This window comes from Pogona vitticeps, chromosome 5 (assembly GCF_051106095.1).
Source record: "Pogona vitticeps strain Pit_001003342236 chromosome 5, PviZW2.1, whole genome shotgun sequence".
Lineage (NCBI taxonomy): Eukaryota > Metazoa > Chordata > Lepidosauria > Squamata > Agamidae > Pogona > Pogona vitticeps.
Genome location: NC_135787.1, coordinates 632,800 through 659,891, shown reverse-complemented (window position 1 = coordinate 659,891; position 27,092 = coordinate 632,800). Strand labels below are relative to the sequence as shown.

Genomic DNA, 27,092 nt, shown 5'->3' with positions numbered 1-27,092 from the left:
TCTTTCCCCAAAACAGGGGCCGTTTTCTTAGTGAAAGCAGCCCAGAGCAGGGTCCGGACAACCGGGCACAGAATCTTCTTCTTTTTTGCATTAGGAAGTAGACAGAGTTGTAGGTAAGCTCCACACACTTCCCTTTTGCTGAGGGGGCAAAACAAGGCACTGGAAGGAGCTTGAAGGGAGCATGGGGCCACCGTGTTTGCGACAACAGCCCCTCTGTGTAACACTGGCTTATCATTTTACTTTCCATGTAAAAAGCAGCTGCCAAACTAAAGGTCCTCCTGGAAATCAACCCAGGCTTGGCTAGATGGAGCCATGGAAGTACTCAGCCCCCCCCCTCCCAGGCGACCAAAGAAATCTTGCTCTGGTATCCCACAGACAGAGGCCTTCCTTAGGGTGGACGGCAGAAGGCAGGAGGGCTGCCCAAGTCCTTGCCGTGGAAGGGCCTCTGGCCCAGGAGAGAGACGGGCGGCCTCAGCAGGAAACAGACGCCAGGAGGCTCTCTCTGTATTTTGTTACTTCCCAATCAGTTTTTAGCAAAGCTTTCACCTATCATTTTAAATATATTATTAATCCTTTTTTAATATTAGAATCATTTTTGCAGTTCTTTGCTTTTAATATTGTGCTTTCAATTATGTAAGCCAGCTCATGTCATTTTTAAGGAAGTAAGCAGGGTAAAAATATGTTAAATATGAATAAGTAAGTACAGTATGTAAGTACGGGAGCCCCCACGTGCAGTGGCGGGAGACGGTCAGCAATGGCACGAACGTTCTACCCCTTGAGCAAGCAGCATCTTGGACTCTCGAGTGAGATGCCCTCTCTGGCTGGCCCAGGGGCGGCAAGACGGCTCTCTGCCGCCAAAATGCTGGAGGCGAGGAGGGCTGGCCAGACAAAAGGAAGGAGAGAAGCAAACCAGAGTGAGACGATACCAAGCCCCAGAGGCCCCCGGGGTGCGGGAGCGACAGCAGCACTGCTCTCCTCTGAGACCCCGGCCAGAAAACAAGGCCCTTGTTTCATCTTCTGCCACCTGCGGCAGCAGGAGAAGTGGGAGCAGCTGGGACAAGGAGGAAAAACACGCTGCCCAGGGAGGGATCCTCCCATAAATAAAGGCAGCTCTGAAGTCCTCGGAAATAAGGGTGAGGAAATGCAGATGGAAGCAAAGCCCATCGGGACAGCCAGGAAGGAGGCGGCCAACCCCTTTCGGCCAAGCCGTCTGTCTCTCCCTCCAGCCGAGGGCCGTCTCCTTTTCCCTGGCAGCAGCTCTGCGAGCTCTCGGACAGAGAAGGCCTCTCTTGCTACTGAACCGCTCAGAGCGAGGCTGAACCTGAGGCCACTGCCTCACCGAGGGCATGGATTCTGCACTCCACTCAGGAAGAATCCCAGCCACTCCACACAACATTGGGCTTGGAGAAAGCATGCAACTTGCAGAAAGTAAGTAAAAAACATCTTTATAGACTGTTATAAATTTCTGCACAATGTACTTGACTTCTGCTAATCATGGGAAAGGCTGATGATGAGCAGCCAAAACACTGCAGCCTCTCCCGCCAAGGATCCAGAGAAGCCCCAATGCCCAGACCTGGCTCTCAGCTCTCACGTTAGAAGCAGACTCCTTTGTTTGGGGGGCTGAAAAAGTGGTCTGCGATGATCCATGTTCGTTCCTACAAATCTGACTTGTCAGAAGCAAAAGATAATACAAGGCAGGGGACTGTTTCATTGAGAGGAAAAAGTACTTGCGGGGGGGGGGGGGGCAGAGGTACCTTGCAGAAAAAAAGAAGAAGAGGGATTTTCTTCCTCTCACTGGGTCAGTCAGCGGAAGGAGGAAAGGAAACCCGCCTTGGCGCAGCACACGGCTTAACCCTGGCATCCACAGCCAGAAGAGGTTGGGGGGGTGGTGGTTACAAATGAGGGCTGGGAGATTCACAGACTTCTCAGGCTTGCCTGGCTCGCCGTGACGGCTTCTCTCCAGAGCCAAACCCAGAGGAAAGCCGCGCATTGGTAAGCCATTCCTTCCTTCCTGGGGCACATTAGCCCTGTAACAGAAGGAAACACCAGGCGGTAAGTGCTGATGGGCTCCTGTCTCCTTAGCCTCCGCTGTGTCCCTGAAAGCTCCCTGGCACCCAGCCCCACTCTGTGGTGCACACCCATCCACTGACCCATAGCGTAACCAGCAGAAATTGGGCAGGGTGTGTCTGTGTGTGCCTGCCCTGCTCTGGCTCCATAGTACAAGACGTGCGGACGTTTACCCAGCAAAGCCCTCTGAGGGACTGGAAAGCCCTTAAGCTTCATGAGATAAGCCCCTGCCCCCCAACCCTTCTCCCCCCCCCTAGAAGACAGATGGCAGGGCAGGAATGGGGAGGGGGGGAGGGTATTAACAGGATGGGACAAGGAGAGGGCCAACGAAGGAGGGAGGGAGGGAGGGGATGCTGAGAGGCCCCTCCCGCGGGGGCCCCTGGGGCCATCTGCCACAAAACCAGAACCAAAAAAAGCATAGCCAGAAGGAGCCGGTAACCCGATTAGCCGCGGCTGCGCACGAACCAAGGATGTTGCCCCGCAAAGAGCCCCCTAATCTCATCACGGAGGATTTACCTGCTGTCCTCTTGGGTTGCTCCAGACCCAGCTTTGTTGTTCAAACAACCCGTCCCAACTTTTCGTCAGGGCTGGGGCCCAATCCAGGACTCCGAAGCCCTGCCAGCGGCCAGGCCCAGCAGCCCTGCCCTTTGGGAGGAGAGGGCTCACCCACGCCTCGCGCCCAAGGGTAAGCACGCCGCGAGGAGACCTCCTCTTCCCTTGTCGGCCAGCCTTCGGAGCAGCGCCTCGTGGCTCACCATGAGGGACACCTCCTTGCCCCACCCCGGGGAGGGGGGGACAAAGGGCCCGGGTGGCAGCCTCAGAAGCAGCCAAACAAGCCCCCAGGGAGCCCAACAGGAAGGAACAGAAGGGCACATTTTCAGCCGGAGGCTGGTGACCGTGAACACTCGGGAGGCCGGAGGGTCCACGGGAGGTCCTCATGCAATGCAGCCCGCCAGGAGGAGACCCGTTCTGCAAGCAGCGGCGACGGGAACGGGAGCGGCGCAAGCGAGAGGACAGAGCGCATGCAGGTCGGGAGGCCTCAAGCGCATGCACTGAGAGGAGGGGAGGCAGGAAGAGGTTGCCCTCAGAACTGAGAAGGGCCCCCCCCCCACGCCCCCTGGGATGCTGCTCCTGAAAGGCCGGCGGGCTGAAGGGCTGTTTCCCTCTGGAGGCCCACCCCTGCCCCGGCCCTGTGAAGAAGGCAAGGAAGAGCCTCCACCTGGAAGGAAGCAGGTAAGGCCAGCCTTTGTGTGCGGGGCTGTCCTCTGTCTCCTGGGGACGGGGGACCGGACAGAGTCAGGCCGCCCGAGGCTTTCTTTATACCTGGGGTAAAACGCTCTTGAGGATTTGGGGGGGGGGTGGCCTGTCTGCCTGGATCTGTTGGCATTCTCCAAACCTGAGGTTCCCCTTCTTTCGCTTCCTCTACCGTTAACCCCACAACGGGAACACAATACGGATCTTTGCAGCTTCTGTTCCCTGCAAGGGGTGTCAGTGGCAGCTCCAGGTTTCCTGGGTGCCCACACAATATTCCTGCTCATTCTCTTGAGGGGGGCCTGGGGGGCACTCAGTGCTATGGAAACCTCCCTATGCTGGGAAAAGGAGTGCTGGCTGGCCAAAAGTTCAGGCCTGAGCATCACCTGAGCCCACTGCACACGCACACGCACACGCACAAAGCAAGGTGCCAAGGGGCCCCTGTTGCTTCTTTCTTGAAAGGGAGCACAAAGCCGCCTTCAGCTGGGAGACAGAGCGACGGAAGAGGCAACAAGTCAGCCAGGCAGGGAAGCCCAGCCTTCTGCCCCATGGCCTTGCATGAGATATGGGGTTGCCCCTCTTTGGCCAGGCCTCCGGCTCTTGTGTTCCTTGAGGACCCCAGCTGGGTGCGCTGAATCCGAACCGTTCTCTGTGAGCGGTCAGAAAAGCATAGGAGCCAAAACCGAGAGACCTCCAGCAGGAGAGGAAAGCCACCTCATCTTGGACCCCCCCCCCCCCGACCATGGCAGCGCTCTCGGCACCGACAGGCACCACGGGACCTCCAAGGCCCACCCCAGGGCCTCCCCCGACTGCCTTCAGAAAGCACTGCGGGGCCTCTCGTGCCCAACTAGGCCTCCCTGCCCCCATGCTGGGCCGAGAGCCCACCGGAAACTAGCTGGCTCCAACCCAGAGGGCACCATCTCATGGGTGACGGTGCCCCGGGGGGTGGGGGGTGGGGGGAGGAGAAGAGCCCTGGCACGGCTCAGCTCCTCCAGAACACCAACGACAGCTCAGGCGGGCCAAGGGGAGGGAGAAGAGAAAACAGGCATGCAACAGGGACACATGCGCGTGTGCAGCAGAGGGCCCTGCGGCCGTCCGCCCAGCCATTTTCAGAAGGGTGTCATGCGCATAAGGGGGCTCTGTCAGAAAGAAAAACTGGCACCACCTTTTTAGGTTTCACTCCACGCTGCATGGAAAGAGGACAAAGGTTAGACGTTAGAGAGACAGCCGACACTTCAGGGGAACCTGCTTGCTGCCCCCAGGGAGAACGAACCCAGCCCCAGCAGGAAGAGAGGCAAGAGGGCCCTCTCGGGAAGCTCCGGTCCACCAGCAGGCGCGGCCTCCAGCCCTTCCTGGCCAGGGTGGCCTCCAGGCTGGTCTTTCTCCCGGAAGCACAGCCGTGCATGACAGCGGGCTGACCTCACCCCAACCGTTTCACCCCCAACAACAAGCCCCAGGGAAGGGCCTGCAAAGGCAGGGCCCGCTGGAAGGGGCAAGGATTCCCAGCAGAGAGGACTCCGAGGTCGCCGGGAACAGCCCAGCCCTAACTATGTTGACTGCAGAGGAAGCACTTCCAAGCAAGGCCCCCGAGGCCTGAAGCGACTGCTTTAACAAGAGCACCCCAGGGCTGACGGGTCAGTTGTCTGTAACGATGCCTGCTTGAAGGGGCACAGCTGCTCTCCACCCCCTAGCTCTGTTTCCAAGCACGCGTCAGGGCCCCTGGAGAGGCCCCGAAGGCCGGCAGGAGTCGCTGAGTGGCCGCAGAGCAAGAGGTGTTTCCTTGCTCGTTCCAAAGGACCGAATCATTTCAAAATGGACTCCCCTTCAGTCGGCACCACCTACAGAAGGCAATCCCCTGACCGGTCTCCGCCTGCCACACAAGACGTGTGACTGCAGCGTTGGCATCCCTTCTGAGGGTTCTCCTTCACCCCCTGCACCGAACCCAACATCACGCTGTGGCCACTGCTGCAGCTTGCTTTCAAGATCATCACCTGCCTCCACCGCCCTCTGGCGGAGCAACTGGTTAGTCCCAGTGGCCAGCTCCCCAATTCTGCTTGCTTGCTTGCTTGCTTGCTTGCATGGAGGGAAGGAGAGGGAACTGCAGCTCCACCCCAACCCCAATCTAACATTCAGAGGCAGGAAGCAGAAAGCGGAAGACGGGAACTGTCATGGACATGGAAGAACAGGCCATTTATTTCAGCCACATATACCAAGGCTCAGCAGCCAGAGAAGGGACAGGAGGTTGAGGAGAGACCTGGAGGGAGGGGAGGAGTGCCCCAGGAAGCCAGGCCTCAAGGGAGGAGGTCAGGGCATCAAGAGAGAAAAGACAGAGTCTTCAGAGGAAGGAGCAAAGGCATCCGGGGCCAGAGGATGCCAAGCTCAGCAACAGCAGGCAGGGAAGCTTTGTGTCACCAGGGCCAAGAGACCCACCATGGGACTCGAGGGGCAAGGGGTCTAAGGCCTGGTGCTGCTGGATCAAGGAGCGACCAGGAGGGAAACCAGGAGCATGAGCAGGAGTGAGGCGAAAGGTGGGTGGCAGCAGGGCTAAGAGTTCCCAACAGAGATGAGGAGGTGGGAAAGGATCAGGGCAAAGCCCAAGCTTTCCCTGGAGCAGATGTTTGGCTGTGCAGCACAGGAAGGACTGAACAGGAAGGGAGAGGAAGAAGAGGGAGCGGAAGATAAAGCCCAGGACAGCCCTGTGTGGCGGCCATGTCCGTGGAGAGGGGAGCAAACCAAGCAGAGGGGGGGGGGGTGTCTGAAGAGAAAGCAAGAACAAAAGACGCAGCCTTCAGCCTCCGGGGTTGGGGCCAGAGCAGGGAAGCTGCCACTGTTTATTTGTTTATTTTATTCTAGGGGAGCCCTGCCCCCCCACCTTCCATCATACTCCCCAAAGGGAATTACAAGAAATAATAAAAGAATTAAAATGTAAGTGCAAGCAAGCAAAAAGCCTAGTCAACTGCAAGACCCCAAGATCAAATTGTGAATTTCACTGGAATCCATGTGAAACGTAAGCCACAATCAGCAAAGGCTTCCTGATACCCAGCGGACAATTTCGCTCTGCTGCAAACCTGCCCCCCCTGCCTCGCCCCCCCCCCCCCAGCACTGGCAGAAAAGCCAAAGGTGTGAAACTGGGTGGAAGCCAAACAGTCGTTTCTGGCCTTCAGAAGCCAGCTGACCCAACACCCGTGACCAATACTGTGAGCCAGGAGTTGTTGGTCAACACCTCCTCGTACATTCACTCCGTTATATGATTTGGAAGTCTGTTTAGCCCCGGTTTGCTCTCTTGGGGAGAGCCTCGGTCCAGATCCTTAGCAATGAGAAAGTCCGGGGTTGCCGACAGGGCGCTCGCTTCCAGCTCTTGTCTCTTTTGTCTCGTCAGTTTTCCAGCAGCCCTGAGCCCACAAAACTCACTTCTTCAACGAACGTTGCAGGAAGAATGGCCTGCCCATCGTGCTGGCCAACTGGTGGGGGCATGTGACTAGTCCAAAACCTTTTGGCCTTTCGTCTTCAACGAAAGAGCCTTCAAACTGGACACTGAGCCGCCCCCCCACCCCCACCCCTTCTCTCCCTCGGGACTCTTGCAGCCCTTCTGCTGTTGCCCCAAGACCCGGGGAAGGTCTTGGCCGTGGCTTCACCAGGGACAAAAGCCCCGTTTCCAACCCCTTCGGGGAGGAGAAGTCTCGCCCGAAGTCATTCAGTCCAAGAGCAAGAAGAATTCTCAGACGGAAGCCCATCGTTCACCAGCCAATACATAGCGGTTTGGCCTCGGTCGAATCACCCTGGCTTGGTTCCCCCCTTGGAGCTCCCAAGAAACAAAACCCAGGCAGAGCGCAAGCACACGTGGGGAGCAGGGTGCCTCTGGCGCCCCTTTGGCCTTGCCCACAGGGTTACAGTTTCCCCCTGACATGGCTCTGCCCACTTCCCTGGCAAGGAGAGGCCCTGGCACCCACTCCTGGCCTTCCTCTCCTTGTCTTTTGTATGCGGCTCTGTTTCTGAGCCACAGAGGCCTCCTGTGCAGCTTTCCAGGCTAGCCACTTGCCACCTCCGTACCAGAGCTGCTACTTCCCCCCAATCATCCCACTGGGCTACACCCTCTGCTTTTTCTTTCTCCTCTTCCTGCTCCTACCAGGGACCGTAATTCAATGCCTGAGGATCTCAGCAAGATGAGTGGCAGCCAAGAATCCTCACCAAAAGTGAGAAACAGTGATGACACAGTAGAATGGGGAATGGAAATGGTATGGGCAATGCAGGGGAGGAAAACCAATGGAAAAGGACGGCCCGAATGTCACAAACAGCTAACTGCCCACTGTTTGCATCAGCCCAGAAAATGAGGAGAACCCGGGGCCTGGGCATTCTGACGGCCCCTGAGATTTGAACGGCATTCTCACTGCTCCACTCTGCAGCCCACATCTGTAACTGTATGCTGCTGTGCTCTGCATGATCCTCGAGACGTCCTAGAGGGAAAGGTGTGCTGTCATATTAGCTCAGATTTCCTAAAAGCCTCAAAATCAAGGCTAACAGGTGCCTGGCTACACAAGCTGCCTGCTGACCTACCACCAGCAAGCACAACGCACTCCCCGCAGAGGACCCCTTGCAGCAGGCATGCCTACCAAGTAGCCTGAACATGCCTCCAGGCCACTCAAGCAGCCACTGGAATCTGAAGGTTGTGGATGGCTCAGAGTTGAGCTGGGACACTACACCACTTCTGGATGATGCAAGCAAGATGAACCAGAGAGCAGCCCCAACGACGTCTCCCTTGACCAGCAAAGCACACTGGGGAGCTACTTCGGGCCATGTGATCAGAACTAAGCAGGATTTGGGTCCTTCTGTGACCCAAAGCCAGTCAGACAGATGGCCGTGAAAGACCCTCCCCATCCACTATGTCAACATGGTGCAGGTACTGTAAGTACGATGTCGTGGATACAGTATCCAAGCAGGAGTCTGGAAACCTGGGTTCAAATCCCCATTGGGCCATAGAAACCGATCACAGAGTCATTAGACAATTGTGTTGGAAGGGGCCCACAGGGCCACTGAGTCCAATCCCCTGATGGAGGGGGGCCTGGGTCAGCCATTCCTTGAGCACCTCATTTACTTTACCTTGAATATGCTACAAATCAAAAGCAACTTGGTGGCGCAATAAAACCAAGAATAACACAAGGACGTAAGCAAACCTTGAGCTCTTGGGGCACCCAACTAGTCCCGGATGTCCCCACGTTCCACCTGAGCTTCCTCTTGCCCAGGCCATAACGTTATGGTGTTCTAGCAAGTCCACGTATTTCAGGTGCTGCAGAAGACTATGCCGCTCCCTCCCTTCTCATCAGGGGTCAAACCTACTGGTGCCTCTCACGCCCTGCCTGCTATGATAGGAGCAGAGCCCTGCCGCAAACGCTCTGACATCCAGGCTCCTGTGCTTGTGGTCCTCAAACCACAGAGACCTAAACAGCACTGCTGTATGACGTCTAAGGACAAACTACTCACCAGTTTGCTGGTTTTCGGACCTTCTGATGAATCTGGAGGGGAAAAAGGGAGTGTAAGAAAGAGTACTCAGAAGCAACTGCCGCCAGGCACGAAATGATAAGGCCCCAAAAGGAATAGGTAGATGCCTTGCATCTCATTGGGAGCCAAGGTTGTATTGCATTAGCTGCTTTGAGCTTCTTCCCGAGGGAAAAGGGAAACCTCTCGTTCCAAGCAGGTGCCTCTCAGGCACAGAACATTCTTGACGTATGTTCAGTTTGCACCGCTCTCCACCAGCCGGGTCAATGGATAGCAAGGAAAAGAGTGAGCCATCCATAGGCTGGTCAGTCCCCATACATGCTGCCCTTTGAGAATTTTGGGGAACCTCTTGTTCCACGGTTCAACTTAAGCCAGAAAGGTCTTAAACGAAATAGGACGGCGTCACTGGGGCTCATGGCTTACAAGTCTAGGATTCTGCTGGCCCCCCAAATTGTCCTGCTTACGAACTTTTATTTCATATTTCTTGGATTAACTTGTATTTATTTAGCAACATTTAAAACTCATCCTTCATCCTTTATAGAATTTCACGGTGGTGTGAAAAAGAGACAAGACAAAACAACACAGTTGATAAAAAGGTTTTTCGATACTTCTAGCCTCACAGAGGTGATTGTCACTCCAGGGGGATAACGCTGCAGCCAGGCACAGGCCCCCAGACCGACCCCTTCACCTCACCTTGGAAAGCTCAGAACCGCCCACAGTCCATTGGTACCAGAGTCCACGGGAAGCCAGGGCGTCACGCAGAATTCAAGGGAGTGAAAAGGAATGTGGGGCCCACTGCCTTGGGCACTTCTCCCCTGCCAGGAGCCCTCCAACATGCCAATGTGGAGACCAGCAACCTGGCCCCCTGCCTGCCCTACATGCCCTCCTCCTCCTCCACCCAAGGGCACTCTCACCTCCCTCCAGGTCAGGTGAGGCTGGTTTCTCTCCTCCTCCTGCAGCCGGCCTGCTGGGCTGGCTTCTCTGAGCCCCCTCCTGTGGCACTCTGCTCCCAAGGCTGCTACCTAAGACTCAGCAGCCGTCCACCTGAAGCAGTGAAGGCCACCAGCAGGACTCCCGGAGGCTCCTGGAGACCTTTCTGCCACTTTTGCATCTGATCCACAGCTGCCCTTCACTGCCTTTCTCCAGGGTCATCTCCCTCCTCTACCTGCAAGGCCAGAGACCTCCGTTTCCAGATCCACGTGAAGCAGCCTGTCTGGAACAAGGCAAACCATCACCCTGGCCCCGGACACATCAGTTCACACCACAGCAAAAGGGGGTGGTGGGGGGAGAGAGATCCTTTCTTCTTCTTCTTCTCCTGCCCCGCTAGGCTGTGATCTTTAAAGGCTGCTAGAGGTAAAGTGAGCAGCAGTGCCTGCAGGCCTAACAGAGAAAGTCCCTGGAAGGGGAGCTGCCGCAGTGGCCCTGGGGGGCCTCCTCAGAGCCCCCCTGCCCCTCTCCCGCCTTGGCCAGAGACAGCCCTCCCAGAGTCCAACTCGCAGAACAGAAGCCAGGCCCCCACCTGGCCAAAGGGCTTTCAAGGAAGGGAACCACGCAGGACAAAGAATCAGAGCACCCTACCTCTTTTGGGCACCTTCGAAGTGGAAGATTCGGGGGTTTCGGGGGACGTTGTATCTGCTCCATCCTCAAAAACCTGGATCTGAATCAAATGGAAGAGAGTGTTTTTTTCACCTGAACTAAAAAACAAGACTTTCCCCCTGGAGGCCTTCCTTGTAGCTCTTGCTCCTCCTTCAGCAGTTCTGCCCCCACCAAACAGGAAACATCTCCATCCTGGTGCATGAAGGGTGCAAACCCACGGCCTGGCGAGGCTCCATGGGGCCCACAGGCAGGTTCCCCCACACACACTCTGGAACTGAGTCCGGCTCCTGCCACGGTGAACAGCAGCGCTCCAAAGAAAAGCCACATCAGTGCCTCCACACACACACAAAAACCTCTGGGGTCAATGTATGCCAGAAGCGCATTTGTATCCTCTACAAAACCCACCAAGACCCCCTCTCTCACACCTTTATCTTCCTTAGCAGCTGAAAGACACACCCCCCAAGGGAACTCATTCGAGGGCTTAGGGTGGGGATTGTGAGACCATCGGGCAATTTAACAACCATCCATGGTGTTCTGGGAGTGGAGCCTGGGGCGGGGGGTGGCGGCGTGTGGGGTGCCTCAGGTCTTACCCTATACACCACTCAGAGGAGTGTGCATTCACTAATCAGACGGTGTGTCAATTAAATTAGTAAATGTTTTGGGAGGGAAGACAGCCACCTGCTGGGGGCAGACAGGTATTGCCCAGATACTAGGTAGCCTCCAGCAAGTCCTTTAAGCCCTCACCACTGGGTTCTGCCAACTGTTTATTTATTTATTTATTTATTTAGAGTATTTTTACCCTGCCTTCTTCCTCAAAAGGACCCAAGGCAGCTAAAGGTAATTGGCAAAAGGCCTGAGGAGCCACAGTTGCCTTCTGTACAAATCTAGATCCAACCGCGACGTAAGTGGACCTTCGACCTACCAGCGTCCCTGCAAAAATGACAAGTGCTTTCTCACTGAACTGGCATGCAACATTTTCAGGACTAGGTAACATTACCCAAGGAGGAGTGAATCCACAAAAGCCTCAGCGGACCTCACATCCTCGGAAGGGGTGATGGACTGACTGACCAACAGGCTGCCAGTCCCTCTAGTCTATACCACAGTGGTCTCAATGCTTAAGCAAGACATTTTATGGGTGGAGGGGAAAAAAGGGGGGGGGGAAATCACAGGGTGAATTTGCCCAGGCCAAGAAGAGAGGGATGGCCACTCTATGAGCAGCACTACTGGGGCAGACCCCCAGAGAAGCCCAAAGCCAGCCTTCCTGGCGTGGAACATCCCATGAATCTTCCCCTCTTCTCCTACTTTCCCAACAGATGTGCTCAATGGAGCTTTCAAGAACGGGAATGCCAGCACAGCCTCTAAATGGCATCAGCCACTCCCCAGGCTCTCCTTCTGGGGACTCCCCAAGAGGAAGCTTACCTGTGATTGTCTCACAAAGATGCCGTGGTTCTCCTCGCAGGTGAAGTACCTCCTGCCTTGCACGGTGCCGTCATTCTTTCCTTTTGCTTCGTCCAGAATGACTCCAACCCACTTTCCAGTGGCAAACAATGTGGTCCCGACATAAGCCACGGTCCCACGATGCCCCTTCCCAATGACTTCCACTCTGGAGCCCACCTTCAGGGGCTTGCCGCTCACTTCCACACTCATCCTGGCACTGGAGCTCAACGCCTAGGCAGACAATAAAAAAACAACAAAAGGAAGGATTAGCCCATTACATTAGACTTTGGTGGTAAAGCATCTCCATCTCCAATTAGACCCAAACCTCTGTTGGATGCCACAGAGGAGAAACCACTGCAGTATCTGTCACACATTCAGAGGGAGCTATTTTGTCCCAGGAAGTGTTCTCACCCCCTCCTGGAACATTTGGCCAACATCTTCCTAATTCTTATTCCTAGGCAGGCAGGCAGGCAGGCATAATCTGGGACATGAGGCAAGCAGAAGGTTACAATACTGGAGCTGAAGGACCTTCAGAGCTCCTAGCCTTTAGGCAATTCAAATCCAGGGTGAAGTATAAATTCACAGAGTAACAGAAAAGCATTCTTTGGCCAAAAGAAGGATGTGAATGATACAGGAAAAGGTACAGAGATTGGCGCAAAAGGTATCCAACTACACGAGACGACTCCAGGACCAAGTGCTTGCAAGAGCTTCCAAAGGGGTAGCTCTGCCAGCACAAACAACTAAGAGTCCTACAAGGGACGGGGGGGGGGCACCTTAAAGACACTCACATTCACTAAAACAAAAAGCCTCTGTCAACTACCTTGCTGAAACTCAACCATCTTCCAGCAACTCAGGTCCAACTGAAAGCCTCTCTGCTATTCCGCTGCAGAAATTCATCATGATCAATCAGTGCATCAGATGAACAGTAGCCTCCCTCTGTATTTTTGGAACAATTAACGCTATCACACACACACACCACCAGGACCATCACCTTTCAAGGCCCTCTGTAACTGTGTTGCAGTGCTAACCAGTTGGGCTGCCAGCTGCCCCATCTCTAAAGAAGACCACCTCTACCTACACACCTGGTATTTTTGCAGTCCTTTTAGAATGCCACAACACAGTGCAGGATTAGCCCAGCCCCTGAGCCAGACACTGGCCTGGTGGGGATGGAAGGTGAGCTTCAAATGGAGACATGAAAAGGTGCCAAGGATGGTCTCTGCATGCCCTGTCCCAAAACAGCCACCTGCCTTTGCATCTGAAGCTCATCTCACTCACCCAGGCTGCTTGCTGAAGCTGCTCAGATGACCTCACCGAATGGAGCCAATGTGGCTCTGCCTGAACACTATGCCACAGCGCCAGATGGCATCTTATATGTACCTTTAGAGATTCTGTGCCAAAAAAAAATCTTGTGCAGAACTCATGAAAAAAAATGGTTTTCAAATGATACTCAAAAACCCAATGAAGGCTAGAGCTACTTGTTTCCAGCCAGGGATACTTCTTTGGGAGGTGGCAAAACAAGAAAGTTCCACCCACTGACTGAAGGCTGCAACCCTGCCCTGGCGCTCTTGCTTCTTAGGGCTTTGAAAGACAGAGGGGCTGACCGGCAAATGGAGGCACAGCCAACCTGTGAGAAGCAGGAAAGGACAGCACTAACCTGACTCAAAAGGGGATCAAGAGAGGAGTAGTTTTACAAACACAAACTCTTCCCAGATACACAAGATTTTTTTCTTTTGTTGTTGTCAAGAGCTGGACATTTTGGCCAGTATTATCTGTTATTTTTACCTTTGAAGAGTGGGGGGAGCCTAACCATTATCAGAAAAGCTGGTTAGAAGCTTATGAAAATACAGCAATATAAATATACTGAAAAATGCTCACTTCCAAATTCTGTGCTGGGAACTAAAGGTTTTAAAAAGACTATTTTAAAACCAATTAACTAACTCCTTCAACTGCAGCCTTTGAGCACAAGTCTCTGGCCAGGAGCCTCTGAATCAGCACAGGGTGGAGGAAGACAGGATAAGATGCAGCATAAACTCCCAGTCCATGAGAAGAGCAGGCCTTCCTCCTCTCCACTGGTGGGTGGGTTGGTGGGAGGGAGGGAGGGAGGGAAGGAAGGAAGGAAGGAAGAGAGAGAGAGAGAGAGAGAGAAGGAAGGAAGGAAGGAAGGAAGGAAGGAAGGAAGGAAGGAAGGAAGGAAGGAAGGAAGGAAGGAAGGAAGGAAGGAAGGAAGGAAGGAAGGAAGGAAGGAAGGAAGGAAGGAAGGAAGGGACTTTTGCTGCTCCTCAGCCTGGGGGTGAACCCAGAGCTACCTGGTTGAGGTGACAAGGCAACTGCTCCAGGACAGGGAGGAGGCCTGCAGCCATGAGACAAGAAGGATGTTGTAAAAGGAAAACACCGACCCACCTTCAAAGGGTCTCTCCTTGCACTGGGCTGAGAGGCTGGGAAGGAGCCACTCCATCTTTAAGCTAATCCTGACAGAGAGAGAGAGAGAGAGAGAGAGAGAGAGAGAGAGAGAGAGAGAGAGAGAGAGAGAAAGATCCTTCTTGCCTAATGACTTTCTCAAGTGACCTTGAGTGGGACCCATCAGAAGTGCTCTCCACACACCAAACACAGAACCAAACGCCGCCACCGGCAACTTGGGAGGAGGAAACGACATGCCATCCTTTCTAAAAGGGGGCTTGGGGAGGGCAGTCCCTCCGCCTCATGGAAGCTGTCTACCCGGCTGCAAGAAGGAGGCCACCGTGCAGAGTTGGCCACCACAACTGATACACCTCAAGCCACTTTTGGACCTTTTGTGCCAGGGAGGTGCTCCTCTCTTTCCCACCAGTGGCCCAGGTGTGGACAGGCTTACTTAGAGCCTGCTGAGTAAAGGCCTCTCTCTTTGGGCAGGACGCCTGCTTGCTGATCTACAGGGTTTTCATCTCTTTGGCATTTTAGCCTGAATTGATCTATCCACCACGAAACATTACTAACTGCTACAGTATTTTAATTTATGGTAAGTTGTCATTGCATTTTAATGAAAAGGCGGCTTCACAGACTGACTGTAATAGATTATAATAATTTATCTGCGAGGAATCTAATGCAGAAGTCAAACAGAATGGAGAAAACTGAACTCTGTAGGAGGAGCAGATGCACCTGCAACCAAAATGGGAACCACCTCCCCATCAGCTGAGCCTTCTGCAGCGAAGTGGGCAGGTTGGTTCTGAACCACTGAGCCAGGGGGAAATACCTGAAACTCAGGTGGCTTGGAAAGGAAAACAGCTGCTCGTGTGCATCTCTGGCTACTGGCCTTCTAGCAACAACCACCAAAACTCTGGGAAGTTGCGTCCTAAATGGCCTTGGGAGCCCAGCAGGGTAGAAAAGTGATATGGAAAAACCATTGTGACCAAGCATTCGGGGGGGGGGGGGAATACTCAAAAATACTTTGCAGGCTGAATGGCCACAACTGCCCAGCATAGATCGGTGCAATAAAAAAACACTCTGGATGTACCACCGAAACCCATTTCCACACACAGGCAGGTTGTTTTACTTCTAACCACACTAAGGATGATTGATACACAGGTATTGTTTCACACAAAGCAACAATAACACCATCCAACACAGAAAGAGACGTGAAGGACCTGTTGGACTGTGTTAAAGACTATGAAGACGCCACATAAATGATGCTGCTGCATTTCGAACCTGTCCTGTCCTGTCTGCTGGAGAGCGTGTTCTGAGTGTGTGGGATGTCTTTCAGTGGGCAGCATCCCAGAGGGGAGGAAAAAAACCCCACTTTGCATCAGGGGAGACAGAAGCCTTCCAAAGAGACCAAAGGGAACAGCCTTCTCACTTTCATTGCGGCTCCTCTGTGTTTTGCCAGGGTTGGGCACATGATTTGCACAGGAGATGGGATTTTGGCTAACAGGACATACCTGTGAAGAACACAAAGGCCCAAGAAGCCCATGGCTGGGCAGCCACTTCTCAGGGACACAGTAGCTGTGCCCCACACTGCAGAGCCTGCCTTGAGAAGGGGCTGGGCGGCTAGATGACCTCCAGAGTCGATTTCTATTATGGAACTCTGCCAGTGATCACCACGCGATGTCTGCCAATGCTCTGAGCGAGGGAGAAACCAATAACGGGCAAGATTGGGCCTCTGCTAGCCTAAAGCAAACCCCACACATCACACTCTTAGCAAGGCCCTACTTTGCCTTCCATTATCTCACCCCCGCCCCCAAAACTGGATGCGACCTCAAGGCTAGCCATCAGCAGAATGGGTGGGATAACCTGTGCCATTTCCACGGCCGGGCAGAATCCTTACGCCAAGCAAACTCTTTCACTCTCCCTCCTGCCATTCAAAGGAAGAAGGGATTTCATTCTCCAGAGCTGTCTGAGCAGACCCTTCCTCAAGCACACCAGTCACCTTAACCTCTCAGAAGCAAGCATGCTTTTGTCTCTGCTGCTGAAAGACCCTTCGCTCAAAAAGCCTTGGGAAGCAACCATGTGCCTTCCTTGCCACTTGAGTCTCGCCTGCTTCCTTTCAAGACAATGGGCTCTCACCACCTTGCTCATGACCCTCATTCTTTTCTCTCCTCACTCTCCGGATCCAGATATATGTATAACACACACAGACACAGACACAGACACAGACACACACAAATACAGTGGTGCCTCACTTAACGGTGATAATCTGTTCCAGGAAAATCACAGTTAAACGAAAACATCGTAAAGTGAAAATAAAAAACCCATTGAAACCCATTGAAAACCTTTCAATGCGTTCCAATGGGCTTAAAACTCACAGTCCAGCGAAGATTCTCCATACGGCGGCCATTTTCGCTGCCTGTATAGCGAGGAATCCGTCCCTAAACACAGCGGGGAGCCATTTTATTTACCCGGCAGCCATTTTGAAACCGCCGATCAGCTGTTGGGAAATCATCGTTTTGCTAAGAATCGGTTCCCGAAGCAGGGAACTGATCATCACAAAGCGAAATTCCCCCTTTAGACCATCGTTTTGCGATTGCAATTGCGATCGCAAAAAGATCATCGTAATGCGGATTCGTCATAATGTGGGGCAATCGTAAAGTGAGGCACCACTGTAATTACAGAAAATACAAACATTGTATAAGCAAGAAAAAATACATATATTTTAAACTCAGGATACATAATACAATGAACATCAATGGCACCCCTCCACCCCCGTGATAATAGTAAAAGCTTTTTCCTTCATAGATTATGCCCTGTTTCTCTCCAAAAATAAAGAAAATATTGCCCTGGAATATTTGCTTTGCTTTTCCCAAACACGTGTTCTAAAATACAGTACATTTCAGATATCTTTAAAATAATTTACTTCTTATATTCCTTTCCTAACTTTTAATTCACGTGTTAGTTTATCATTAATAGTGATCTACATTTCTTCATACTGTTTCTCCATCGTAAACTGATTGTTACTCTTCCAATTGCTTGCAGATATCAATCTTGCAACAGTTACCATAATAAGTAATTATTTCCCCTCCCCCCCCCCAGTCTATACTGTATTTGTACTATACAGCAGTGGTCCCCAACCTTGGGCCCCCAGATGTTCTTGGACTTCAACTCCCAGAAATCCTGGCCAGCAGAGGTGGTGGTGAAGGCTTCTGGGAGTTGTAGTCCAAGAACATCTGGAGGCCCAAGGTTGGGGACCACTGCTGTACAGTATTACTAAACACGTTTAGCAGGGCAATCCTTGGATACATTTGTATATTTAAACCCCTAATTTCTGTGATCTCCTTCAATGTCGCTGCCCAATCTTTCTGCATCCTTTCACACGTACACTATGTATGAAAGCAGGCACTTCATTTTTGAAGCCACAAGAACTCAAAGAACAGCTAGAAGAGAAAATGCTATTTGGGGCCTCCTCTGGCTGCCACTGCACAGCACAGAACATAATATGCTTCAGATCACCCTTCGATAACACAGCCCACTGTGTGGCCCACCCCACCACCCACCACCCCGCCAGAAGCACAGGCGTCAAGGACCTTTGAGCCTTCCGTTTAAATCATGGGTGGACTGATCTGGAAGATGAGGAGGAGAAAGAGGTGGAGGAGGAAGAGGGAGGAGAGAAAGAGGGAGGAGGAGGAGGAGAGGAAGAGGGAGGAGGAGAGGAGGAGGAGGAGATGAGGAAGAAGGAGAAGAGGAAGAGGAAGGAAGAGGGAGGGGAAGAGGGAGGAGAGGAAGAGGGAGGAGGAGGAGGACGCACTGGCCTGACTGAAAAGAAGTTCACCCACTTGGGCCCGTAATGCTCTGTGACCACCAGCCACCTCACAGAGGGTTGCCACCCTTCCTCCTCCACCAAGGAGACCGCTTCAGGATTAATAACCAACTCCGCACCCAGTGACAGCAGAATGGGGGTGGCTGCCGGCTCATCAAAGGCAATCTCAGCAGCAAAGAGGATGGGCGGCCGTTCTCTGACTGGAGGGGAACAATACTGTGCCTGACGGGAACCCACCGACTGGTGAAGGGCAAGGCCGTCTGTCTGGCTTCTGTTTAGAAACAGGGAAGTGAAGCAGCCTGAGGAAAGGACAGGGTGGTGATCCCAACAGGACAGCTGCAGGGAAGTGAACAGGGGAGCAAGTGGCCTCAATTAACACAGCAGAGCACAGGGCAAAATCCAGAGCACAGGAGAGGACCGGAACACTGGCAGCCCACACAAACACAAACAAGCCCCATTATGGCCAATCAGCAGGGGAGCTGTTGGACCAAGCTTGTTTCTATGGGAGCTGGTGACTGGTTTTGGACCAATCTCAGCTATACAATCCAAACTTGAGAGCTGGTGCAGAACGGCAAACCCGGATTGCTTCAGACAAGTCAAGCCAACCAGTCAAGCCACCTTCTGCTGCAAAGGTGTAAAGAGAAATGCCACAGGCTCCCAAAGGGCTACTCCAGTGGAAAAGCAGGACTTCCTTCCTGATCTAAGCAGACCTACTTAAGGCTGGCAAAACCGCTCAGATTCTCCACCCACCACAATTTCACCCTCTTCCGTGTCATCTATGAAGCCACGAGGGCCCCCTGATACACCAGGCGAACCCCACTAGGCCATATGAAAGCCAGGGCCCTTCTTGATCAAAAGGCGGCGGCCGCTGCCTTCACTTCTCCACCGGCCCTCTGCCGTCACCTCACCATGCCTTTATCTGCCGTTCTGCCTACGAATCTCACAAACACAAGCAAGGCCCGTCCAGGGTGGAGAGCTGACTTCGTCTGAGCCAGACTAACGGTCCAGCGAACTCAGCACGACCTGCACTGAATGGCAGCCATCACAGCTCTCCAAGGCTCCACAAAAGGGCCCTGCCCAGCTCTACCAAGAGAGGCCAACAGTGGCTGAACAGAGGGCCTTTCCACCCGCATGCTTTACCGTCAAGGTAGGGCCCTTCCTTGTGAACCCACCTGCTCACACTCACACTCCAGGCCTCTACATTCACAGGGGTCTGCTTGGTAAGCCCTTTCCACTAATGGAAAGGGCTTCAGGAGATAACCTCGAGGCAAAATCCGGAGCCGGAGTCCCGGAGGCATTTTCTTTCATTCTGCCAACTCCTGCGACGTTGCTGGAACCAGTTGTATTGGCTCTTGCCTTTCCACTGGACCATTTCAGCGACGTGGAGAGGGGGGATTTGCTGCTTGGGTAACAGCCTATCCTCCATATTATTTTACCCAGGCTTCGTGCTCTGGAGAGGACACTCCAGCTTCGCATACAGCGTCGAAACAACACGGGTTCAGTGTGGAAGAGATTGTAACTCTCGAATTGGCCTCCTCAGCCACACTAGACGCTGTTCCAAGTCCTCCATACAGAGCACGCTACCATAGTCTTTCGAGACTGAAGGATGCCTACTATGCTTGGTAAGACCCTGCATACACCTCTGGATCACCCCACAACAGACCAGGTCTCTGGCCACTGGCCCATTAAGCTGAGGCCTGTAGGAGGCACAAAGAACCTGGAGACTACAACAGCATCCGAAGTCCAGGCAACTGACACATACCCGTGTGGCCGTACTTGTGAGAATGAAAGAACAGCCTTGACGGATCCGGCCCATAGCCACCTCCCTTCGCAAGCAGCCAGTTTAAGAGAAGCAAAGCACTACTGGACTACACTTCTGCTGCCTCCAGGGCCCTAAGGGCAAGGCGGAGGCAGACACAGCATGTGGACCCCTACAAAGACACAGCCCTGAAGCCTATGAGCTGAGGACAAAGACAGCCAAGCCTCCCAACAAACCTTCTGATTATCAGCTGAGCTCCAAAAGCAACCATTCCAACTGCCCCGGAGGCATCTGCTGAAACCAGCCAGGGTAAGGACAGAGAAACTAGAGCACAGGCCGGCCTGTCTGTCTGTCTGTCAGCAAAGCGACCGTGAGAAGCAGCCACAAGAAAGAGAAGAGGGCAGGGGCTTCCTTCAAGGGGCAACTTAAGAGGTCATCTCAGAAAGCTGCTTCCAAGGTTTACGAGAGACAGCCACAGCCACTCAGCCCTCTCAAGCTACCCAAAACACTCTTGTTCAAGCAACAGATAGGCCAACATCGAGAATCTCAGCCATTCTCCCGGGAAGTGCTAAGGAAGGATGACACCAACAAAATGACCTCCAGCACTCTAGAGAAAAGGCTCCCTTGGGAGGCCAGATCCTGGCTCTGCTGATAAGGGTACCGTGGGTGCCCAAATACCTGCAATACAGGAGGCATCTGGGCTCTTACAGGCCTCCCGCAAACCACTCCAGCTTCTTCTGAGTGTGAGGGGCGGAGTGGCTGCTCTGGGAAGACAGCAAAGGGACAGGAAAATGCACCATTACAAGAGGCCAGGCAAACACCTCATTACACTATCAGCAGTAATTACCAAGAAATAGCTGCGACTAATCTCAGCCTAAAGGGCTTGGCTAGCACAGGCACTCAGTCAAACCAGCCCAGCCCACAGCCTCTCTTCCCCTACAAGACATGGAGGCGAGGGACTCGCTGACAAAACATGATTTCTCTTTTCCCTTTCTCTCTCTCTCTCTCTCTCTCTCTCTCTTTGCTGCCCCACCACATCTGACAGCCTGCTTCTCTTGCAACAGATTGCATTGGGAGACCCTGTAGCTACCGAGGCTCTGGCCACCTCCACTGCACATGGGAGCTAGCTGGTCACTCCCTGGTTGACACTTACCCGGCTCAACGTGTGCCTCTTGGTCTGGGCCATGCTGGCGCTTCTCCTCCCTTTTTTTTTTTTTTTATTCTTTCTGAAAAGGCTGCATTTAGCTCATAGTGAAGCGCAAGCCAGGGAGGCTCCTGCTCCTTCCTTGGTTGCAGAGGGGGTGAGCATCCCTCTGGCACCCAGGAGAGCCACTGGCTCCTCTGGCCAGTCACCCAGGGGAAGCAGCAGCAGCGGCAGCAGAGGAAGACAAGCCCTTTCGCTGAGAGGGAGAGAGAGAGAAAGGCAGAGGCGTCTCTAAGCTGCCAACAGACACAAATCCTGCCCAGCTGATGGAGAGAAGGAAGACTGACTCTGCGCTAGTGCTGCTCCACACTCTTGTCACAGATTTTGGCAGCCCACTGGGTCCTAATGCTAGACCGCTTGGCTCTGAAAGAGGATGCTTTGCAGGGCAGAGCAGAAGCCTTGAGGACCTTCAAGAACGTGGAGCAAGGAGCAGCTTAGGCCCAAGTCATAAGCTAAGGCTCTAAAGCTGTGAACCTCTCTGTTCAGAATGGCCTGGAAAACACCAAATATCTGCTCAGGTCCATCATCTCGCATTCTGCCTGCCACGCAGCATCCATCAGCCAAGACTCCCTGCCAGAACTCAGGCAGGCAGGCTGACAAGGCCCCTTGTGAAATTCAGCATCCTGACATAACCACACATAGCAGGTGGCAGACAAAAGCTGAGGAACAAGAGAGATTTGGCCTGAACTAGAATCCTCGCCTGCTTCTAGACTGGGGAAAAACTAGCAGATCCCTCCCGGGAGGCTGCACCACACTCATTTCTCAGACACAGGCCTCCCAGATCAGAGGAATCACCCCCAGGATTATCTAAGCACCTTCAAAGGGTCAAGAGATCCCACCAGACCTACCCTCTACCATCAGTGAGACGCCTCTAGAACATCTCCTCAGGAGGTTGGCATAAATTCCTACTCAGGCAATAGTCCAGACGACTGCTGAAAACCCCTCTTCTACGCGGTCTCTTTGCAGCCTTCTCTAGTCCCACCCCCAAGCCTTCTGCCATCCAGTTCCCGAGGCTGGAAATAGCATCCACCACCCCCATCCTCTCACTCCATAGGTAGACCCACTTCCCACTTGCTTCCTTTTTTAAATGACTCTTCAAACCTCGGCTCTACCACTGCTTCCTCTTATCCTCCTCTGTGCTATCAATCCTGTGAGATAAGAATATGATCAGCCTAAGGTGGCCATGGCATTTCAAACCAAGATCCCGCAAGTCCCCTTCCAATTCTCTAGTTGCTACTAAACACTGCTCTCGTCACTGCTGGCTTTAGGGGGGGAAACATCAGTGGAAAGTTTATTTTGGTCTGCATGTGTTGCTGTTACATGCTGCCAAGCTGCTTCCATATTATGGCAATACTATGAATTCATAACTTGATCAGGTCTTGTAAATTAAAGGCTACAGCTTGCTTCACTGAGTTAAGGCATCTCACGCTATATGGCCTTCCTCTTTCTCTTGTGCCTTTAACTCCTCCCAGCACTGTTGGTCTTTAACAGCAAGTATGACAACCCCATTTTAGCTATTTTACTATCTGCCAAGAATTTAGGCTTGCCTTCATGCAAAAGAGGTCTACAGTGTCCATAAAGCTCTCCCTCCAACAACATTTCAAAGACAGCCTCCCCCCCCCTTTGCTTTCTTCACTGTCTAACTTTCACATCCAGAACTATCAAATGCTGTTGTGCATCCATTTCTTTTAGAACAATCTATAGCTTTTCATTATCTACATAGTCAAAGGCTTCACTTTAAGCTATAAATCATTACTGGCTAATTTTCTTCTGAATCTTTTTAGTAGACTTTGGTAGTCAACCAGAATTTGCAATATGACCTTTATTGTCTCTTCCTTTTCTGAATCCAGTTGGAACATCTGGATATCATGAGCCCCACGGCACAGTGGTTAAACTGCAGTCCTGCAGTAAACCTTCTGCTCACAACCTGAGTTTCATCCCAATGGGTTCAGGTAGCTAGTTCAAGGTTGACTCAGCCTTCCATCCTTCTGGGGTCAGTAAAATGAGTACCCACCTCATTGGCGGCAAAGTGTTCCTTGTATAATTATGTTGTAAACCATACAGAAAGTGCTTTAGCACTATGGGGTGGTGTATAAGTCTAAACAACAACATTTCTCATTCTGTATATTTTAAAAGATTTGTTGCACAATCTTGAATGTCACTTTGCTTACATGAAAACAGAATGCAATTGTCTTATAGTTACTGCATTCTTCAGTGGCTCCTTTCTTGGAGATCATATTGTAATATATAGTAAATGTTTCCACTCTGTGGCGCATTCCTTTGTTTTCCAAATTTGTTGGCATATTCTTGTTAGAAATTCAATAGATTCTAAAATAACTCTGTTGATGTCCTGTCAATTAGTGGCAATTCATTTCTTCCAAATGTTTTGAGAACAGCTGTCCCTTTGCTTTCTAAAACTATGCATTCTTCATCGAAGGATTTTTCTTTAATGAAATCTATCATCCCTGCATCTTTTTTTTGCACAATTATTCACTATACTGTTTCTATGTTCTCTTTATTTTATCCTGAGCAGACAAGAGACTCTTCTGTTGGTGCTTCAGCACTGTAATCTTAGTTTACATTTTCCTTTGCTTTCTTCAGTCTTAAAGAAGAAATCTCATTTTCCTTTCTCTTTTCTTTTGCTAGAACAGTGTTCTCACATTTTTCCTGATAATATCTCTTGTTTTCAATCCACGATTCTGGTTCACAGTCAGTAAATCTGTTCTTTAAATAATCTTTGAAATCTTCAGATGTGGCATCTAATTAACCTTTTTGCACGATAATTGCTTTATATATTTTTTTTCAGCTTTGTTTTAATGTTTTAACAATTCATGTACTCTGCACTATAGCGGGTTCCTACACTTGTTTCCCCACCCCCACCCCAAGAAAGAACAGTTTTCACCTTTTGCTTCCAGTTATACCTTTTATTTCATTGACCATCTGGCAACATCCATGCACACAACTGTCTGTCAGGATATCTGAAGCATGCATTTGCAAGACACAAATGCTAACTTCACAGAATTCTCTGAGTCGCTCTCACACTTTGTTTCGGACTCCTATGGCAAATTCTACAGCACTTTTTGGTTCTGTTTTATTTCCTACACATGAGTTCCTGTCACCCTGTATTATCAGCACAACCTGTTTTGGTGTGTGATCAATTTCATCCTAGATATTTTCACAAAAGCTTTCATTTTTTTTCAGCATCTGTAGCTGGACTATAGAACTGTGATTATGTTAGCACGAGGGGAGTTCCCACTGGAGGGTCAGATATTTGGCTGGAAAACGAACCGCGCCAAACTGCCAACCAGTGGTTCATACCCATCTCTATGGCACTATCTCCCACTTCAGTCTTTTTTGATACATCAATATTCTTGTCAACTTCATCTTTTGCTCTTTTGACCATTCTGCTACAGAGATGAATAAAACATCAGAAGACACAATGCAAATTCAACTATAACATCCCCCCCCCCGCAAAAAAGGGAAAAAACGATTTCCACTCACCCACCTCAGGGGCACAGTGAGACCCACACAAGAGAATACATCAAGCACAAAAGGTTCTGTCTCCCTGGGGCAGGTGCTGAAGCTGTTGAATTGATGGCATTTCACAAAAAAAGTTACAAAGTTTGAGGAACACTTAAGGGAGAAGACGGGAACAGAAAGTCACTCCCTCCATCCCACCTCTATAATTCTACAGGGAACCCAGGTTTCAGCAGGCTTGGATCCTGCAACCTGAACTGCCAGCTGAGGAGGACCAGACCCAGGGCACCACGGTAGAAGGAGAGGCCCAGAGCCTAAGATGCCAGACATCCCCAACCCAGAGAGTCTCAAACCAAAACCCACAACTGTGTCTCTTTTTCCCAAGCCCAGCTTTAGCACTGAGACCTTCACAATCTACCCTCTACAGTAGGGCAAGCAGTAAACCCAACATGAGGTTCTGGAGAGATGAGCAAATGCCAGCCTCACTGGAAGGTGGCCTGGGTGGTAGGAGCTCTCCAAGGTGCTGCAACGCCCAGCCAGCCTCCTTCCAGGGGACTTCTGCTGCAGGCAGAGGCAGTCATGCTGGACCCTCTCAAAAGGCAGCAATAAAACCAGATAATGCCTGGAAAGGAGAAAAGAGGGGAAAAAATCTCAAACTAAGCATCCCTCCAGGGCTCAGGGTCTCATCCTGATAGGAATGAAAGCCCACCACAGATGAGCCCAGCACTCTGAAAAGACTAGAGACTCTCTTCAGCATTTCCAAGGCTGGGGCAAAGATTTCCTGGGGACAGAGCTCAAGCGAGTGTCCTATTCATCCCAGAGCATCAGGAACCAGGCTTCACAATCCTTGGTTATGGAGAAAAATGTTCTCATGCTAGGAATAGCACAATGCCCCCCTTCTCACCAGAATGTGAGACTCATGCTGACCCATTGCCAATGGAAGAAAGAATAAAGAATATTAAAAGGTGTTGAATTCTTATTAAACCTCACCAAAAGAATGCTTGGTTACAGTGTCAAGAAGGTCACTGAAAGACTCTGGTTGCGAGAGTCTTTTACAGGCCGGGGGGGGGGGGGAATCTTCTGTCCAGATACCACTGGAGGGGGAACCTGGTCCTGAAGAAGGACGTACAGCTCTATCACTCTTTCACACATCCAAACATCCTTCATTTTAAGCAGCTTTTCACCACAGCATGCCAAACAATAGGACACACCAAATACCAAACAAGGAAACTGGAACTTGCAGGCTAACTTGGGAAGAGACACAGTGATTATGAAAGAGCCTGTGTGCTTATTATCTCCATACAAGGAGGAATTTTTGAGATTTGACTAGCGATTCCACTGTCCTGGCAACGGTGGAACAAAGAATTCCCAGGGACAACAGTTATACTCCAAAGTCCAGTTGCTGGAAAATACGGCCAATGTGAACATTTTATCTCTATCTTCACGAGCAACTGTTGCTGTTCACTTTCTCACCCCTATGAAAAAATTAAACAAGATTGCACTAGAGGCAGGTGTGAAAGGTAAGACTTCAAATCCTTACCCCAAGTATGCTGAATTTAGTAATTTTGTATTTGCTCTTGTCAAGTAGCTCCACACTTCTCACTCTTTGCAGAAACGCTTCAGCACTAACAAACCACTTCATATGGGATCAAACCTCAGTTTCTACTCAATAAGCAAGGTAGCTTGGCCACTTTATATAAACAGTTCTTTGATGCAAACAATGAAAGAAACAGAGTGACTGCCTTAAAATAGAAATGTAGAAATGTTATGCTGTGCTTTTCTCTTTTTAAGTAGATCTGGCACCAGTGATAGACGCCTTAGCAAGTAGTGGCTTGGAAAAGGATTCAGAAGTGGCAGCTTGTCTAGAATGAATGGGCATTGTTCTTAACAAGAATCATAACTACTAAACATGTAACTCCCTTGTAATGTGTGTGTGTGTGTGTTTGTGTGTGTGTTCCATACAACCCAAATGCCCACCAAGACCATTGTGGGGTTTAAGGCCTTCAGGGAATGCTGTCTTCTCCATCCCATTTGGTAGGGCTGCAGGGAGCAGGTTTTGGGGTGCATGTAACCAGGCTTTGGAGATCCTTGCTCTGGGAAGTTAGGCTGGCTCTTCGTTGTGGTCTCCTCCCAGCAGCCAGAGACCTGTCTAGTTACACGGGTCTTGGGCAGGCAGGCTGATGCGGAGCAGAACGCCAGAGCTGCAACCAAGAAGCTCTGCTTCTCAGGTGGAAGAGCCAACTCTCCAGAGTCATTACACAACCTTCTCATAACTGGGGATCAAAAGTGCAGGGTTCAACTAAGCCTGACAGAATTGGGGGATCGGAGGGGGAGGGACGGTTCCACACGTGCTTCCTTTCATCCTGGCATACCCTGCAGTCACTCCAAGGGCACCTCAGCCACTCAGAGGATAGGGCCTTCTCTCCTCCTGCCATGAGGTGCAGTTCACTTGGGTGGAAACAAATGCGAGGTGGCAGGAATGCCTCCCACAAGCTCCTATGAGAGAGGTCAGGAACTTGTAAGCCTCCCCATGTTGTTGGACTCCAAATCCCCTGCGCCCCAGCCAACATGACTAACCCTCATGGTAA

General features: G+C 51.6%; 1 protein-coding gene across 10 annotated transcripts in view; it reads right to left on the bottom strand.

Moving 5' to 3' along the window:
- Positions 1 to 27,092, bottom strand: part of DCTN1 (dynactin subunit 1) — a 66,449-nt gene that overhangs the window by 32,518 nt on the left and 6,839 nt on the right. For 4 of the 10 annotated variants that reach the window (XM_073002208.2, XM_073002210.2, XM_073002209.2 and 1 more), the window contains exons 1-5: positions 20,977 to 21,797; positions 11,827 to 12,075; positions 10,390 to 10,468; positions 8,797 to 8,828; positions 4,484 to 4,504 (exon numbers count right to left, since the gene is read on the bottom strand). In XM_073002208.2, coding sequence (XP_072858309.2) covers positions 4,484 to 4,504; positions 8,797 to 8,828; positions 10,390 to 10,468; positions 11,827 to 12,075; positions 20,977 to 21,009 — 414 coding nt within the window. In that variant the 5' untranslated portion in view covers positions 21,010 to 21,797. Of the gene's footprint in view, positions 1 to 4,483; positions 4,505 to 8,796; positions 8,829 to 10,389; positions 10,469 to 11,826; positions 12,076 to 20,976; positions 21,798 to 21,875; positions 27,034 to 27,092 lie in introns of those variants that run through there. The other 6 variants (XM_073002212.2, XM_073002215.2, XM_073002216.2 and 3 more) reach the window with 3 other exon arrangements.